General features: G+C 64.6%; 2 protein-coding genes across 2 annotated transcripts; one reads left to right on the top strand and one right to left on the bottom strand.

The window, feature by feature from the left end:
* The first annotated feature begins 1316 nt into the window (after positions 1–1316).
* TMEM235 (transmembrane protein 235) lies at positions 1317–8962 on the top strand. The gene is made up of 4 exons (XM_038371866.2): positions 1317–1509; positions 4111–4191; positions 4479–4616; positions 8028–8962. The coding sequence occupies exons 1-4, from the start codon at positions 1317–1319 to the stop codon at positions 8258–8260; spliced, it is 645 nt and encodes a 214-aa protein (XP_038227794.1). The 3' UTR covers positions 8261–8962.
* A 386-nt stretch (positions 8963–9348) lies between these two features.
* On the bottom strand, positions 9349–16907 carry LOC119843245 (probable low-specificity L-threonine aldolase 2). The gene is given in 11 exon segments (XM_043496548.1): positions 9349–10843; positions 10846–10919; positions 10922–10963; positions 11434–11626; positions 11832–11969; positions 12420–12605; positions 13671–13714; positions 13717–13758; positions 14588–14671; positions 15416–15568; positions 16707–16907. Coding segments are annotated over 10 exon segments (1056 nt in total). The 5' UTR covers positions 15483–15568; positions 16707–16907; the 3' UTR covers positions 9349–10657.
* Between the last annotated feature and the right edge of the window lie 1108 nt (positions 16908–18015).

Raw genomic sequence — 18015 nt, forward strand, 5'->3', positions numbered from 1 at the left:
CACCTTGGGGTGCCCCTAAGGCAGTTGAGATAGGGCTGCAGGGGATCATATCCAGGAGACCCCTGTACTGTTATCAATCATAAGATGTTTTCCTAAAGCCCCCACTCCTGGAGTCCTGGGATTGGGTTGAGGCTCTCAGCTTCCGTGAAAAAGAAAGGTAAGTGTCCATTCTGGGGGTGGGATCTCGGGGGTGGAGAAAAGTTTTAAAACGCCACCCACAAGTGTCCTGAGAGCTGGGAGATGGAAAAAAAGAGCCAAGCTTGTGATCTGGAGGGTGAGGGGTTGACATCCTGATTTTTGAACACTTGGAGTTGGCAACCCTATCTCTGGCACCCGTCTCCTGGGAACCCCTCTGTGCACCCCCCATCCCAAGGAGTCTGGGTGGCCCTGGCTGGAGGGATTGGGGAAGAGTTCGGGGCTCTCGGTCTCAGTCTTCTGCTCCAGAGGGGCCCAGCGGGGTTTATTTCTCTGCCCCAGCCAGCATGGGCCAGACCTGGATAATATTTGGTCCTGCCTTGAGTGCAGGCACTAGATGACCTAGGCTCTGAGGTCCCTTCCAGTCCTACCCTCCTCTGCAGGGAGCCGGGATACTCCAGGGTCACAGCCCCTTTGGCCCCTGCAGTCCAGCTGCCGGTCTGACTGGCTGTGACCCCCCCCAGCCCCAGCCCCAGCCCCAGACGGGGAAGCGGCTGTCCGGACTCTGCTCTACCGCCCGAGCTGCCAGAGGCTGCCGGGCGCTGCAGAGCTCCAGCCCGTGGGGAGAGGGGCGCCAAGGCACTTTCTGCGGCTCTCCCCGCGCCTCCAGGTCCGGCCCGGCCGTGAACGGGGTTCGCGGCCAGCTCACGGCCCGGGGAGAGCAGCCCAGGCCCGATGCGAAGGGGTGGGCACACGCTGGCCCCGCAGTCCCAGTGCCAGCCGCTGCCGGGCGCTCTGTGCCGTACGGCGGGGGGCACCTGGCCGGACCCCGGAGACTCCCGCGTCCACAGCACTTGCACCTTGCGCGGGGGCCCGTGAACCGGGGCCGAGGGGGTCGCAGCCCGCGGAGCCGAGCCGCGGGGGCCCTTTCCCGCGGGGGTTAACAGCCTCCGAGCGGGCATCGGCTTCGGGGGTGCGAAGTGCTGGGCTCAGGCTGCCCCCCTGCGCCCAGGGTCAGCGCCGCCGGTCTGCACGGCCCGGCCCCCTTCGCGAGCCTACGCCCGGGCACAGCGCCCCCGCCGGGTGTCAGGCTCCCGGACGCCGGAGGGGGCGCACGGACCCCTGCTCCCCAAAGCGCGGCCGGGGGCCGGGTGAGGAGCGGCGCGGCTGGTCGGGCGGGGATGGGGCTGGGGCTGGGGCGAGGCGGGCTGCCCGCGGGCGCCCTGTGCGTGAGCGCTGCGCTCAGCGGCATCCTCATGTTCGGGCTCCTGGCCGTGGCCATCGGCTCGGACTATTGGTACCTGGTGCGGGTGGAACCGGCGCGGGACCCGGAGCCGCTCAGCTCCCACTCTGGGCTCTGGCGGGTCTGCGAAGGTTAACGGGCGCCGGGACCCCCGCCGTCGGGCTCGGCATCCCCACCCTGCCAGCCCCGGTTCCGCCGCATTTAACGGCGCTCCCTCAGCCTCCTCCCGGGCTCCCGCGCCTCCGGGCGTTGAGGCAGCCGAGGGCCGGAGCTGCCGTGAACTTCCCCGGAAGCAGTGCCCTGAACCCCCCCAGCGTTCCGCCCCAGGGAGCGCGAGGTGTGCGCAGCGAACCTGCCTCGGGGCCGACGCGCCTCGCCCTTCAGTGCCGGCCTCGGCTTCTTCCCGGCCCCCTTGGCTCCCCGGCCCCGCTGTGAGCAGCTGCTGAGCACACAGGCGGGGAGCTGCCCGCGGCCCCCTCCCTGAGGCGCCCACCACCCCTGTCCGGGAAGCCCCCTGCCCAGGGCCGCAGAACGCGCTCCGCTGGGCTCAGCCCCCCTGGTTCTCCTGCGCGCCTGCGGTCCGAGCTGGAGAGACAGACGGGACCGGGCCCTGCGGGGAGAGGTGAGAAGCTAACCGGGGCGCCTGGTTCTGGGGGCAGATCGGCAGGGCGCTGCCAAAATGTGTAGGGAGCGGGAGGGGGCTGAGCTCCACTGTTACCCTGTATGGGAGAGAGACCAGCTCAAGCCAGCCCTCCTAGTGCCAGCACCTGGGCGGATCGGGCACGTGTGTGTGGTGTGGGGGGGTAAGCAGCGCTCAGCCGGTCTCCCAGCGTCTCCTGTCCTGAGCCTGGCCCAGGACGCAGCAGCAGCAGGTTTAATTGCTGATAATTATCTGGGAAAGTCACTGGCCCTCAGCCTTTCCGGGGCTTTGCTCCCCAGTAGTTCAGACGCCAGCCTGGGACTGGAGCCTGGATTCTCTGCTCCCACCACAGGCCTTGGTGACCCTGGGCCCATCACTGTGTCCCGCACCTGGCACCACAGCCCTGTCCTGCTGCCCTGTGGTGATGGGAGGACAGCGAAGCACTTGGCTAGCAAGGCTGAGCAGAGGACCCCAGGAAGGGAAGCGACCAGCTGCTGGGGCCTCTCCAGTTGTAATGTCCCTGTCCCTCCTGGGGGCACGGAACCTGGCAGGGGATGTGGGGAGGGGCTGTGCCCAGGGGAAGATGTCTCCTACCCTGGGCAGCTCCCACTGCTTGCTAGGATTGGGGGGGGGGGCAGCAGAAGCAGCCCCCACTAGTGAGGGTGGCTTGTTAGAACAGTCCCAAGGAGGCAGTGCTTTTCTGTACTCTGGATCAGGGCTGCTGCTGCTGGTTCGCAGACCTTGGTTGCAATTACTTGTGTCTCATTACTGTCCCCGGAGCAGGTGCTGTCACAGGGGCTGCTGCTAACTGGATCCTTTCCCTGTTCCCCAGGGCTCCTGTCAGTTTGCAGGGTGCTGTGCCCCCAGCCAGGCAGGTCAGAGGGCCCCTTCATGCTGCCTTTCATTCCAATGGGCCACATGCCAGACCTCCCTGCAGAGCCGAGGGGCATGTGCCTGGGGTCTCCTTACTGGGCAGCTGCTTCTCGGGGGGGCTCAGAGGTTCATTAACGACTGTCCCATGTGGTGTTGCATCCAGTCACTGCTGATCTGCCGGGTCCTGGGAGCTAGAGTTTCTGCTTCTCAGTGTGCCACTTTAGCGTGCATGGGAGGCTGGAGCCTGACGCTAAATTCTCCAAACACACCTGCAGGTGCTGGCTTTGCACTGAGTTCTCCTGCAGGAGCCATCCACGGCAAAAGAGAGCTGCACTCTCATGCCTTGCCTAGGAGCTGTGCCCTGCCAGGGGAGTATGGCATCCAGGGATTGGCTGCATCTCCCTGTTAGCTCCTCCTGTGGCCATGCACAGAGCCCTGGCTTGGCCTCAGACAGGGCCTGTAGCTTTGGGACCAGAACTCCAGAACCCAAGCCTGCAGCTGCTCTCAGGGCATGGGGCCGACAGGAGCATCCCTTCCGCAGGGAGGGAATTCTGTACCTGCAGTGGGCGAGAGTCCTGCTTCGGGGCAGGAAGAGGAGGTGACAGCATGATTGGCATGTACAGCACTGCCCTGGGAGTTCCCAGCCCTGCTGGGGCAGAGGTGGCCATGGGGATCCCAGAAAGAACGCCATGGGAGGGAGGTTTCTGCTGTCACAGGGGCAGGAAGGCTCCATAAAGGCTTCTGAGGAGTGGGTGGGTGCATGGGGTTCTCTGCATTTCAGAGGCTCCTCCAGAGAGAAGGGCGGTTGGCTAACACAGAACTAACAGCTACAGGTCTGCCCCCAGCCAGGTGCAGGAGGCCCTAGCTCCCACATCTGTAACCCAGCCCTGAGCTCCCTGCTGAGAGCTCTCACTGAGCTGAGCAATGCCACCCACATGAGGAGCTTTCTACTCACTAGTGAAATTGTCCCCTTAGCCCCAACGCCCATCCCTGGCTTGGCCCCCAGCAGATCCCCATGGATGTTGGGGTCCCTGCCCTGGGGGGCTATAAATCCTCCATAGAGCTTCTCTCCTCACCCCCCCCCCGCTTTCCAGAGTCATAGATTCGAGGCAGATGAAATCGTTAGGATGGTCTCATCTGGCCTCCTGTATAACACAGGCCAGAGGACCCCCGTTATGTCCCGGCTGGGGGCTGGTTTATTTTCTCCTCTCCTTTCCAGGCAGGAATGTCTGCATCCCACTGATTGACCCATTTGGGAGCAAGAGCCAAGAGGTGCCCACGTCATTGCAGCATCTTATCTGTGAGTCACCCTGGCCCCCAGGAGGGAAGTTGTCCTGGGCTTGCTCACGGGGGGGGGGGGGAGGGGTGCCCAATGTGCTACTCCACTTGGGCCTCTGCTGAGGACACCCACACTCAGGTGTCTCTGTGCTGGGTCCCTGCATTGGCTGCAGGAAGGGGAGTGGGATGGGGTTGTGCCGGGGCCAGTGCCCAGGGCAAGGACTGGAACAGTTGAGGCTCATCCTTCCTGGTGAGCACAGTGCAGGGCATGTGCTGCCTCCGGAGGCCATCTCCCTTTGTCCTTGGCAGGCATGCACCGGGCCTTCGTGGTCATGCTGCCACTCAGCCTCATCCTCCTCATCTTCGGCTGGATCTGTGGCGTTGTCAGTTCCTTGGCACAAAGCCGCCAGCTGCTGCTCTTCACAGGCTCCTACTTCCTGCTGGGAGGTGAGTGCCTGCGGCTGGCATGCGTGGGCAACGCGGGGGGATGTGCAGGCCACACTCTCTCAGGGGCTCAGTCCCTGCAGAGAGCAGCCAGGGACCCAGGTGCTGCAGCAGCCATTGGGAACGTGCTGTGGAGTCACTGAGGCTGCGATGGGTTTTCAGCCATCTCCCACCATCGCACTCGCTGCTCAGGGGGCTCCACCACTGGGGTCCTGCCCAGCTCCAAGCCCTGCTGCCCCGTACTGGCAGGGGCGCAACCCAGGTCCTGGTTTCACTAGCACAGACAAAGCTGAAGGTGCTTGGACAGTACCTGGATTTTCCCTTTGTGGCCCTGCCAGCTGGTGTGTCTCTGGCCCTGGATTCTCTCCTTGCTGCTGCTAGGGATGTGGGGCTGGGCAGAGAATTGCAATGCAGGGGGTGGGGGGGCTCCCTGAGCAGAGAGCTACAGACCCCTGCCCAATAGAGGCCACCATGGAGCTATACTGCCCCTGCCACTGACCCAAGGAAATGGCCACAAAGTGACCCTGAGCTCACCGGGAGCTCAGTTTCCAGCCTATGGGTAACGGGCAGGACCCTTCAGCCCTGGGTGGGGGAAAGGCTCTGCCAGAGGTGGTGGCATGTTGCGGATCAGCAGCGCCCCCTTTGCGCTAGGCGCTGTACAAATAGAACCAGAGTCCTGAGCACCAACTGGCTCCTGCTGGGGGAGTTCAGGTTTTCAGCCTGAGCAGGAGAGAAGCATGTGGGCCCACTGGTGGGAGAGGGATAGTTTGTGGGTCTAGCAGGATTGGCTCAGTAACCCCTCCTGTTCGCACTCATGCCTGTCAGGGCTAAGCTACACCAGTGGGGCCAGTGTGGGGCCAGGGACAGCTGCCGAGTTATCTGCCAGTGGTTGGGGATCAGCTCTGAGCTGCCCAGTCCTGCCCCCGGCTCTCACAGCTGCTGCCCAGCCTCTAAATTAAGCACATTTTTTGGACTGTGATTTGAATTGTCCCTCAGACCCATCCTCGCATCTGAGTCATGGCAGGCGAGGGAGGGGCACCTGCTGGAGGGGAAAGTGGGGGTTTGGGGCTGGCATCCCACTTTCCCTGCTAAGCCTCTCCTGGGGGGACGTGCAGAGACAGACCAGTGTGGGCCTGTGGTGCTCTGTTGCCCTGGCACTGGGGGAATGAAGACCGAGGGAGCCTGATGCAGGCTGAGAGCCTGGCACTGCCTGTCTCATCCCCTTGGGGCAGGGCTGGCCTCTTCACCCCCTCACCAGTAGCTGCTCTCTTTGGCCCTGGCCTGGGATGTCTGTGCCTCCCTGCCTATCCTTGGTCTCTCCCTCACCCCATGTGCCAGTGCCCAGAGCCCTGTCTCGCTCCAGGCTGGCTGGGGGTGACTGTTCTGGCCAGGCCTGCTCCTCACTGGCTGTGTTTCAGCGCTGCCGCTGGCTGCAGGACAGGCAGGATTCTGCACTGGTCCTGGCCCCTCTGTGGCCAAAGGAGAGTGAATAACCGAGAAGCTTTTTGCTTTGAGGGCAGCAATGTGCCAGGTATACAAGCCAGGGCTATGCAGTGAGCAGCGTCAGGCGAGAGTGCTGGGGTCAGGGCTGGGCGCTAGATTGCACACTTGGTATCAGAGGCATGGTGCTAAGCCACCCTCTGTGGCTGCTCCCAGCCATGTGACCTGTGTGGGGCAGCTCTCCCTGGGCCTGGCTGCTCTGTGCTCTCTAGGGACTGGACCCCATCAGGATCCCAGTGCAGGGAGCTCTGTAAAGCTGCCAGTGCCTCTGCTGGGAAATCTCCCCACCCCCTTCTTTCTTCTCCATTGGGGTGCTGTGCCTGGAGCAGCCAGGACTGCTGTGTGCTGGCGAGGTGGCCGGGGGGGAGGCAGGTTGTTGGGCTGCAGAGTTGCCCCTCTGGGCCACGCCAGAGCCTGGGGTGACTCTCTCCTGTAGATGCAGAGTCTCACTGTAACCCCTGGAAGCCAGATATCTCCCACTTCCGTCTGCTGAGCTCCCTGTCACTCAATAGATGTGCTTCGTAGCAATTCCTGCCTGACCCTGAACCTCAGCGGGGGCCGGGGCTGACCGGGTGTGTGTGTGTGGGGGGGCCCTGGGGATGGCCAGGGAATCTCTTCCATTTGTTACCCGCTCAGCTGTGACTGATTTGCTGCCAAGTGGCCAGAGAGGAGCAACTTAGGTGTCCCTTTGAGCATTATTAGAGATTCGCTCCGTGGCCCGGTTCTTTGCCATGGGAAGCGTGCCAGCTGCATTCCCTCATTGGGCCCTTTAAATCCCACCTCAGCTCTTCCCTGGTCCCGGGCTTGTCTCTGGAGCTTGTGATCACAGGACCAGGCCGTGTGGCTGTCCCAGGCATCCCACCCCTCGGGTGGGACTGCACTATGGGCGAGCTAGTCACATGGCACCGAGGGGAGAGGCAAACAGCTACCCGGGCACCATACTCAACGGAGCCAGGTGTTCTGGAGCTTGGGCTGTTTGGGCGCCCCCAGCTCTGTCTCCCAGCTGGAAGGCTCAGTAATTACCGTCGCTCGCTCTGTCTCGCATCGACTCAGGGCAATGACTCCTCTCATTCGTTCACCAGCACGTGTCTGCTCACATCGCTGGGGTAGCTGCACCAGTCTGTTATGGGGGGTTGCTCCCCCACAGTGGGGCAGGGCTCCCCCTAGTGCAGACAGGAACAGAGGCTCCATCATGCAGTCACCTTGGCTGAGCCCCCAGCTTCGCTGAGCCTGGCTGGCAGCAGCTGCACTGCAAAGTGCTGCAGCCTCGCTGGTCCCATGCTCCCCTGTAGGGTCCCCAAAACGTCCAGGCAGGTATCCCATGGATCATTGTGCTGCAGAAAGCTAGCTGCTCTGGGGTTCCCCCCAGTGCTTCTGGGCACCCATGCGAAGGGGCTGGAGTGGGGTAGCTGCAGCCTCTAGGCAGGTGGCTGGCTGCAATCCTAGGAGGGCTGCAGGGTGTGCTGGGGCAGCGCTCAGATCAGGCGGGTCTAAGCCAGCATTTCTCAAACGCAGCCACCAGCAGACTTTTCTGCAGACACGACAGTCTCCTGGGCAGAGATGGGGACAAGGTGGGGGCAAAGCAGCAGCCCCCAGCTGTTGCTCTTGGATGCACCGCCTTAGTGTTCACTGGCGCTGCCAGCAGGGATCAGTGCCCTGCACCACACAACCTCCCCAGGAGCTCTGGGCAGCACCTCTGGAGACGTGGGGCTGGGTGTGTGTGGTAACTAAGGAACCGGGAACTCACCAGCTTGCCTGTGGCCACCAGCGAGAGTTGGGGGCTGCACTGTGAGGCCACCAAAACCATTCCCAGTTGTGCTGCTGCCATGGCACAGACTGGCCCAATCACAGCTGTGGTGGACCTGGTCAGGGCCCCAGGCCAGCACCGAGCCCTAACTTCTCTGCCTCTTGCAGGCCTGCTGACACTGTCGGGGATCAGCGTCTACATTAGCTACTCTGGGGCGGCCTTCACCGAGACCGTCCGCATGTACAACCAGCAGCACTTTAACCACGTCCACATCAGCTTTGGCTGGTCCATGGCACTGGCCTGGCTCTCCTTCAGCACTGAGGTGCTGGCCGGCTCCCTCCTCCTCCTCGCTGCCCGGCTCCTCAGCCTGCAGCAAGCCCCACGCTCCGTGGCCATCTGAGCCGCAGGGAGATGGGCAGGGACACCCCAGCGCTCCGCCATCTGCAGCTTCTTTGGGACTGACCTTTCTGCTACCCCATGCCCCACGCACCCAGCTGCAGGCCCCCTGCATTGCAGTCCCCGTTGCTGGGAAGGTAGTGGGTAGGGGGCAGAGGCTAAAGCCCCATAGCAGCAGGCCCAGACTGACCCTTCACCCCCTGGTGCTGCTGGCTACAGCCTGGATTCCCTGAGTTCTTGGGGCTGAGTCAGTGACTTGGGGATGGACCTGGCGGCCGGCTCCCCTCGATCCAATGGACCCTGGCTACGATGGAGGCCAGCCTGTTAGAGGGGGCCTACACCCTCCCCACACAGAGCCAGGCAGCTGCAGGGAGAATGATGCAGACAAGGTGAGAGCACAGGGCAGATGGCCGCTGCACCATGCTCAGCCATGGCTCGTGGAAGACCTGGACAGCAGACCACCCATCAGAGCAGGGAAGCCCATCAGACCAGTGCCAAGCCTGGGGTGAAGGAAGCAGTGCCAAGGGGCAGTCAGCCCCAACCTGAGGCTTCTCTGCTTGCAGCCTGTCACAGCCCCCTGCTGCCGGGGCTGCTACTGCTTCAGCTGCCCTCCCATTGCCAGAGCATCTGGCCTCCTGTCCTCTGCCCAGCATGTCCCAATAAAGGTTCCTCTCTGATTCCATAGCTAGCACCTGTCTGTCACTGGAGCCTCCCACCCCTCCCAGGCCCCAGGCTACCACAACCTCTGGGGGCTGAGAGAGCTGGAGGCCCAGCCTCTGCCTGCACAGCCTTGCAATCATCCCTCTGCCCCAGGGGCTGCTGCAGCACTGCCTTGTCCCCAGGTGCTGGATCTCCCTGCCTGGGAAGGAGCAGGGCTGAGCATCACCCAGAACCCCTCTCTGTACGTCCCATCCCCTGCTGCAGTGCCACTCCTGAAGGCCCTGGGGTGCAAGTGGCCCCTGCCTCAGGTTGGGTGCTTGTCACTAAGAGCTCCCAGGCCAGGGGCTGGGCCACTCTGGGGCTGTGATCTCTCCACAGAACAGCTGGGGCCCTGCACCTAATATAGCCTTAGCAGTCAAACCCCTAAGCCAGCCAGGAGCTTGTTCTTTATTTAGCCACAGGGAAGTAGAGCAGCCTCTCCAAGGCTCCAGGCGCCCTGACATCAACCCACAACTGCAGCCCAGAACCAGGAAAGGGAGCATTCAACCAGGAACTGCAGAGACTCCATCGTGGGGTGCCCCAACCCTGCCCCCTTACACCAGGGCTCTCTCAGCATGCCCCCAGGTGGGCTACTCCATAGCAAGTTCCAGGGGCTCAGTACCCGCATGGAGAATGCCCAGCCCGCCCATGTATCACTTGGACCCAGCTGTGGCAGCACCACATGGGCAGGGTCAATCCCTCAGGCAGGCCATTTAGGGCTTTGTGGGTCATAACCAACACCTTAAACTCCAGCCAGAGCCCACAGGCAGACTGCAGATCCAGGGGCACGGGGTCACGTGCGCCCTGGAGGCACAGCGGGATTCAATGCCTGAAGGAAGCTGCCCAGCTGGCAGCTGAGGGACTGGTTGTCAGCTCCAGCAACCAACGAGTGCAAACCTGCTGCGTCAGCAAAGGCACGGAGCAAAGCAAGCTGCACCAGCACTTCCAGCCCTGCAGCCTCTACAACAGACTCCAGAGCCAGGCTCCAGGGTGTAGATCCTCACACGTTCCCTTGGTGTAGCGGGCACCCAGGAATCCTAGAGCTGTTGGTCACACGTGTGCTATGGTCCCTGCACACAGGGCAATCTCTATGGGCAGGGATCTCGCGGCTCCCGGCCTTGCCCCCAGGCCCCTGGGAAGTTGTCACACTAGATTGTGGGATACCTCCAGTGGCATTGTGGGAAGAGGGGCCAAGGCCCTGATTCAGCTGGCAGCCGCACTGCATCCTCAGAGGTCTCTGGCAGCGTGGAGAAGGCCCTCTTGTGTTTGGAGCAGTGAGCAGCTTGTGGCTGGGCCGGTGAAGTGTAGTCAGGTGAGCAGGAGGCTCGGGGCAGTGCAGTTGGACATGGCTCAGTCATGGGGCTGGATAATGCAACCACACGGGCCATGCCCCGTTTAACTCCCACTGCCATGGCCCTGGCTGGCTCCATTCCCCGAGTGGGGCTGGACCAGACTGGCAAGCCCCGCCTCCGCCGCATGTGGCTGGAGCCGGCCATGTGGGTCGAGAGGCTGTGGTTCCCATGTGGGTTAAGTCTGTATGGCCTGGGCCAGCCAGTGGCATCCTGCTGGGCAGGAGGCGCTGGGCAGGCTGGACCCTCAACTGGCTCTGGGATGTTCGATCCTGGCTTGGTAGCTCTGGGCTCCGAAGGGCAGAGGCAGGGACACTCTCCTGTCTGGCCTGGGTGTACCCCTCCTGCCCACTCTAGGGTGCAGCACCTCGCTCCTGCCTGCACTGCTCGGCCACAAATTTCAGCTTGTTGGCTGCCAGCTGGGTGTCCTGTGCGGAGACGTCACAGTGCCAGACGGCCCGCAGGGAGCGCGAGGCCCATGGGAACAGCCGCACGCTGACAGCACGCCCTGTCTCAGCCACCTCCTCTTCGCTCACGCCTGCATGCGCTCACACAGCTTCTCAGGGGACAGCCAGGGCACAGCCACCTTCACCAGCACCATGTTGGTCTCCACGCCGAGGGGTCGACAGAGCAGATGGGCGAGCCAAGCTCCCAGATGCCTGGGGGTGAAGGACACATGCTGTTAGGCTGTACCTGTACCAGCGCCAGGCTCGCCCCCAACGGCACAGAGGGATTCTGCAGCCCCTGGGGTAAAACAGTGAGGGGCCCATCCCTCCTCTGCTCACAGGAGATGGGGCCGGGGAGCTGCAGGGAAGGCACCAGGTTCCCCTTTTGACCCTTCTGGGAGCCCCTAGCTGGATCACCCACCCTCCCAGGGCAGGCAAACCCCACAGCCTTTCTGCGCCCAAGCTGAACTCCCAGGTCTGAGCCAGGCACATGCTGAGGGGCAAAGAGGAGGATGGGGCCAGGACACCAGGATTATCCCTGACTGAACTGGGCCAACCTCAGCTTCCCCGAGCCAGGGACAATGTGTCCTGGGGTCCTGCCCAGCAGGGTCTAGCCTACCCCTCCCCCACCATAGGAACAAAGCCCTTGGCCTTGGCTTCTGGTGCAGGGCACCTGCAGGCACCTTGGGCGAAGCTGCGGGCATTGCCGTGGTCTCTCTGCAGTGTCTCCTCCATGCGCTCCAGCCCTACGCGGGCAGCTGCCGCCAGCACCCCTGCCTGGCGCATCCCTCCACCAAGCAGCTTCCGCATGCGCCAGGCCTCTGCCACGAACTCTCTGCACCCAGCAACCAGCGCTCCGGCTGGGGCACCCAGCCCCTGCACTGCCAAGAGAGGAAGTCAGAGCCAGCCCCCAAGGGAACCACCCCGTGCCCCAAAGGGGCCTCCCGCCCTGACTCCTAGGTATCTGCTGCCTGACCCAGAGTGGGCTGCCCCAGGAGCTGCCTCATGCCCCTCCCAGCTGGCCCTGGGGACCTGCTCCGTGGTGTGTCACCTTCCCTGAACCCCCCGTCTCCGGACACACCTTGGAGAAGCAGAGGGAGACAGAGTCGCAGTGCTGAGTGATCTGAGCCGGGGCGACGCCTTGGGCCACAGCTGCGTTCATCAGCCGTGCCCCATCCATGTGGATGCGCAGCCTGTAGCGGTCAGCAAGCAGGCGCACCTGGAGAGGAGAACATGGTGAGGCCGGGGCCAGTGGAAGCAGCTGGATGCAGAGCCAGAGAGCTGCCAGAGGCTGGACTCAGGGCCCACAGCAAGGCTGTGGCTTTGTGGAGCCTGCTGCCCTGCCCCCAACACCCAGCCCAGCCACTCAGTCTCAGATAGGGTTCTGCCTTTGGGGCCGAGCACACATGGGTGGCTGCATCCCCCAGCCAGCGCACCCTGTGATATGGGGCACAGAGGGCAGTTGGCCCAGCTCTCGGAGTTAGCAGGTGGGGCAGGAGTTGGCTCTTGAACCACTAGACCAGGAGACCCAGATGGCGCCTTGGGACTGAGGCCAGGGCCAGTGGTGCCGCCCTGCAGGAACCATCTCATGCCAGCTCCAGGAGGCAGGCAGCGGGACGGGCTGCGCTGAGAACAGCACACTCGTGTCACTGTGGACTGCGAGACGCACCTCCCTGAGGTAGGCAAGGGGGAGCACCCGGCCCCCTGCAGAGCTGTGGGTGTTCTCCAGGCAGAGGAGCACTGAGCGAGGGTGGTACCGGCTGCCATAACCCGCACGGACTGTCGACTCCAGCTCGTTGAGGTCCAAGGTGCCATCTGGCAGATCCTGCAGCACCTGGGAATGGACCCCAGCTACCTATGCCCGGGACAGCATGGTGAGCGTGGGCAGGCCCGAGGGCACCCAAAACCACGCTCTGTCCCAGCGAGCCATGTTCACCAGAGTGGGAAAGAAACATCTGACCATGGCTCACTTCCAAATATAACTCCAAGGTGTCCCTGCCTCACCCCTGCTCCAAACCTATCCTACCCCCACTACATCTCCATCCCACACCCCCATCTGTCCCAGCCCAGGGTGTTCCCTGGACTTCTGTGCTCAGCCCTTGCACCCTGATGCTACCGCAGTGTGGCCTTCTCCCATGGCCTGCTGCTGCTGCTGAGCACGTCACCCCAGCAAGGGGCTGAGCCCTGGGTTTGCACAGAACCAGCCCCATGACAGCTCATTTAACAGCAAGCCAAGAAAAGCCAGAGCCTTGGTAAAGGCCTGAAGCACCAGAGGGCGAGGGCGTGGGGCAGGGACAACTGGGCACCCTGGGGCGGTGGAACACAGAGTTCCTTGGGCAAAGCCTGGCAGGGAATTCTTTCCCCACGGTTGTTGCTGCGAGCGGCCATAGGGGGCAGCAGCTGGCCAGGATTCACAGTCCTGCTGTCACCTGCCTGAGAACTTGGCCCAGTGCTGCCCCCCTGCGGCCCCGTCCCACCCTCACTAGAGATACCTGCCCGCCTCCATGTTAGAGTGATGGGGCAGGGACAAGGCCTCTGGCCCCACACCAGGCCATCTGTGCACATGCAGACACCGGGGCAGCAGCCACATGGGGATTTGTTTCCAAGATTCATGCCCTGCTGGGGTTCTGGCCCTGCTCTGTTCCCCTGCTCACCGACAGACACAGTGTGTGTGCATGGCCCTGCCCAGACAGTGAGCGTACGAGACTCTCCCCCATTGGGACCATGCAGAGGTGTGGGATGCTCCTTGTGCATCTCTTGGCCCTTTCCTCCATGCCATGAGGGTTTGGGGCAGCAATCCCCAACTGGGAATCCCAAACGGGATCAGAATCTGACCCACCATTCCAGACCATCCAAAGCTGCCCTGAGATTTCCTTAGCCGGAGGAGGGTGCCCAAGCCAGGATCAAGCGCATCGCATACCTGAGCAACCCCTCCCTGTTCGAAGACGTGCAGATGGGCCTCCCTCCGACGAGCAGCTGAGCCCCCCTGCGCTGGCAATGGCACATCACTGGGACAAGAGAGGGCAGTGAAGTGGGACAGGAGGGGGAGGGGGGGGGGCCTTGGTAGACAGACTGGGGGGAACACATCAGGAGCAGTTCCAGGGGGCCGAGCCGTGTGGGGCACAAAGCAGCAGGGCTCTGGCCCTATAGACAGAGCAGATCATGGGCCCAGCAGGGGCTGCTTTGGCATTCCCCTTCACCAAGATGTGCCATGTGCCTCCCTGTCTCCTGGGGAGCAGCTGCTACAAAAGCCAGCTGCTGACTGAGCCCCTGGGGCCAGGGACTGGCCACCCCATCCCTCAACCACAGGGGCACTTGAAACAGTCCAGGCTGCCCCTGAACAACTGGAGCTTGCCTTGCCCGCCACAGCAGCCCCTGCTGCAACAGGCTGGGGTGGGATTAGCTGTGAGCTTCCCCCACCCTCCCATTAGTGCTCCTGCCCTGCCCCCCAAAACACTTCCTGCTGGGACAGGCTGAGGCGGGAGTAGCTGGGGGCTCCCCCGCAGTCAGCACTCCTGCTCTGCCCCCACAGCACCCCTGCTGCGACTGGCTGGGGAGGGATTAGCCGTGAACTCCCCCCGCCATCAGTGCTCCTGCCCAGCTCCCCACAGCACCCCCTGCTGGGATGGGATTAGCTGGGGGCTGCCCCCCCATCAGTGCTCCTGCCCTGTTCCCCACAGCACCCTGCTGGGAGAGGCTGGGGCTGAAGCTTCAATTTGGCAGACACGCACTTCCCAGGCCAAGGGCGGTCAATAGCCATTTGCCGAGCCGCTGCTCAGGGAGTGCGATGGAAGAGCCCTGCAGCGGGCGCTGTGCTGCCCACCCCACAGGACTCACCAGCAATGAGGTTTGCCATGGTCGATGTTGGCACAAACAAAGCCTCCTCCATTCCTAGGAGCTGGGCGGCCAAGCGCTGCAGCTCTGCATGGAAAGAGTCACAGGGTGTGTGCTCGCGGGGGGGCCTTTCCTTAGCACTTGGGGTGGCCTGCAAACAAGAGCAAGACGGCCAGCAATGTGCCCCTCACGGCAGCAACAAGTGGGGCAGCTCACAGCATCCGTGTGCCCTTTGGGGGTAGGGGTAGCACAGGCACCAGGCACAGAGCAGGGGGTTCCTGTCACACTGGAGCCCTCCAGCTTGGCCGAGACCCACTGCATTGACCCCTGCTGCCCTTGCAGATGATTTGCTCGGGGTTCAGTGGGTCCCTGCCCCAGCCCTGGCAGGAGAAGGGAGGGGCTGGGCACTTGTTCTGTTCATGACCCGACTTCAAAAGTATACCAGGAAGCCCCTGCAGAGGCAGCATCGGCCACCAGATGTGTGGGGAAGGGGGAGCCCGAGTTCACAGCCCCATGGGATCTGTTCTGGAAGCTGATGCTTGGCCCCCTTGCCCGACACACCTGCCCTCCCCCGGCCCTCCTCTCTGTGCGGTTCCGCTCTGGGCTCCCCACAGCTGCTGCCACTGTCTTGTCCTGCTTGTGACCCACCCGGCTACCTGCAGAGGGGAGGGCTGACCCCACCCTGGGGCTGGGCATGTCTGGGGAGAAGGGGTCTGCTGGGGGGCCAGGGCAGCCCACTCTCTGGCTCCGAGTGGGGGTGTCCCAGCCACCAGGGCCCATCAGTGCCCAGGCAAGGGGCACAGTCACCAACAGCGCTGCCCCCAGCCTCACCATTGACCGTCGGGTCCTCCCCATAGTCGTCATCCCCCACCTCGGCCTGGGCCATGGCCTGTCTCATCTCCGCGCGGCCGGGTCACTGTGTCGCTGCGCAGATCCACCACATGGGGCTGGGCCCCCCAGCTGCGCAGGGCCGGCGGCGAGGGGCTGGGGCGGGAGAGCACAACCAGCTTGGAGAAGAACAGGCAGGCCAGGCAATGTCTGTGATGGCCTGGATGGGCCAGCCCCTGCCCCCGCCCCCCTTTTCCCGCCCCTCCAGGCCTCTCTGCACTCCTCTCCCCCCCCAGGCCTCTCCTCCCCCCGCCCTCCCTCCAGCCTCTCCCCCTCCCTCTGCCCCCTGGGCTTCTCCCCCTCCTGCGCCCCTCTCCCTACTCCCCGGACTGCTCCCCCCACACTCCTCTCCCCCCGCTGCCCCAGGCCTCTCCCCCCCCGGCGCCTCCTCTCCCCCCGCTGCCCCAGGCCTCTCCCCCCGGCGCCTCCCGCCCCCCACTTCCCCAGGCCTCTCCCCCCGGCGCCTCCCCGCCCCCCACTTCCCAGGCCTCTCCCCCCCCGGCGCCTCCCCCGCCCCCCAACATTCCCCCAGGCCTCTCCCCCCCCGGCGCCTCCCCGCCCCCACTTCCCCAGGCCTCTCCCCCCGTGCCTCCCCGCCCCCCACTTCCCCAGGCCTCCCCCCCCCGGCGCCTCCCCGCCCCCCAGTTCCCCAGGCCTCTCCCCCCGGGCCTCCCCGCCCCCCACTTCCCCAGGCCTCTCCCCCCCGTGCCTCCCCGCCCCCCACTTCCCCAGGCCTCTCCCCCCCCGGGCCTCCCCGCCCCCACTTCCCCAGGCCTCTCCCCCCCCGTGCCTCCCCGCCCCCCACTTCCCAGGCCTCTCCCCCCCCGTGCCTCCCCGCCCCCCACTTCCCCAGGCCTCCCCCCCCCGTGCCTCCCCGCCCCCCACTTCCCCAGGCCTCCCCCCCCCGTGCCTCCCCGCCCCCCACTTCCCCAGGCCTCTCCCCCCCCGTGCCTCCCCGCCCCCCACTTCCCCAGGCCTCTCCCCCCCCGTGCCTCCCCGCCCCCCACTTCCCCAGGCCTCTCCCCCCCGTGCCTCCCCGCCCCCACTTCCCCAGGCCTCTCCCCCCCGTGCCTCCCCGCCCCCACTTCCCCAGGCCTCTCCCCCCGTGCCTCCCCGCCCCCCACTTCCCCAGGCCTCTCCCCCCGTGCCTCCCCGCCCCCACTTCCCCAGGCCCCCCCCCGTGCCTCCCCGCCCCCCAGGCCTCTCCCCCAGCCCGGGCCGTCCCCCCACGCACCCATCGGCCGGGCCGGGCCGGGCCAGGTCGGGGCCTCCCCCCTTGCAGGGAGGCCCGGTCGCCTCGGGGCTGGCATGGGGCGGGGCCCCGGTGCGCAATGGGGCGGGGGGGGTTTGCAAAGCGAGTCCCCCCCCCGCCCGGCGGCGCGACCCACGCGAAGCAGCCGCAGCATCGCCCTCCCCGCGCCCAGCTGGACTACAGGGCCCAGCATGCCTTGCGGCAGCGGGGCCACGCCGTGCCGGCCGCAAAGCCTCCTGGGAACCGCAGTCCCCGCCTGGCCCGGGACTGGAACCCAGCGCCCAGGGGGCGTGGCCGGGGGCGGAGTCTGCCGGACGCCCCGCCCCCCGGCCGGCTCTCCCTCCCCCCCGCCTGGGGGCTCCCGGCCCCTGCGCTGTGGGGCTGCCCGAGGGGCCCAGGCGTCCGGGCTCGTAGCTCGGGGTGGCGCCGGGCGGCAGCCCCCGGCTGGGCACGGACCCTGGGAGCAAGCTGACGTCCATGGTTATGTGTCGGTTATATGTTCGCATGCACATTGGCTCATGAATAACTGGCCTGGACCGAGCGGGGCAGCATCAGGGCCCGCGCCGCTCTGCCCCGCCCCACACCGGGTCGCTGCGCCAGGCCTGCGGGCCGCAGAGGCGTGTAGGTGCCTAGGGATGCAGGTGGCGCCAGCCGGGTGAGATTTTGAGCAGGCCTGAGGCAGCTCGGCTCTGACTGGAGGCCCCAAATGCAGCCCATGATGTCCCGGAGCGGTGGCCCCGTTCAGGCAGGGGCCGTGCAGACAGAGGGAGAGCGGCCTCTGCCCCAAAGAGCTCGCATTCGAGGGCGGCATGTAGCTGAGCTGCTGCCAGGAGGACGAGGTCCCTGATGTGTTGGGCTGTTAGGGCTGCCTGTGTTTCTTTTGATGCAGGTTTCTTGGAGCAGTGGGGATGCCTGGCTAACCAAGGGCAGGGGTATGAGCTGGGCTAACTCTGATCCAATGCCCTCCTAGGGCAAAGCATGGGTGAGGAGATGCAGGAATCTGCAGCCCAGTTCCAAGCGCAGCATTGGCACGCTTTGTCCATGTGAGGCTTGCCCGTGGCAGGAGGGAGATGCGGATGAACTCTGCAAGGGGTGGGGCGTCTGTGCGGGTTACTGACCCCAGGGGACATGTTCTGATGTTACTGACGATGCCATTTGCTCACACCCAAAGACAATTACTCAGCAGGTGTCTCTCTGGCCAGTGTGAGAGTTCCTGTGGCAGGGACAGAGGCAGGGTCTGACTCGTGTCCGGTACCATCACCCTGCTCCATGCCCAGCAGGGAGGGGAACT

This window comes from Dermochelys coriacea, chromosome 14 (genome assembly GCF_009764565.3).
Source record: "Dermochelys coriacea isolate rDerCor1 chromosome 14, rDerCor1.pri.v4, whole genome shotgun sequence".
NCBI classification, from domain to species: domain Eukaryota; kingdom Metazoa; phylum Chordata; order Testudines; family Dermochelyidae; genus Dermochelys; species Dermochelys coriacea.

What these genes read in the sequence shown, in the direction of transcription:
- TMEM235 (XM_038371866.2), top strand. Translation starts at nt 1,317, where the DNA reads ATGGGGCTGGGGCTGGGGCGAGGCGGGCTGCCCGCGGGCGCCCTGTGC. An exon ending in GCTCTGGCGGGTCTGCGAAG is followed by an intron (nt 1,510 to 4,110) that starts GTTAACGGGCGC and finishes TCTCCTTTCCAG; the next exon opens with GCAGGAATGTCTGCATCCCA. An exon ending in GTCATTGCAGCATCTTATCT is followed by an intron (nt 4,192 to 4,478) that starts GTGAGTCACCCT and finishes TGTCCTTGGCAG; the next exon opens with GCATGCACCGGGCCTTCGTG.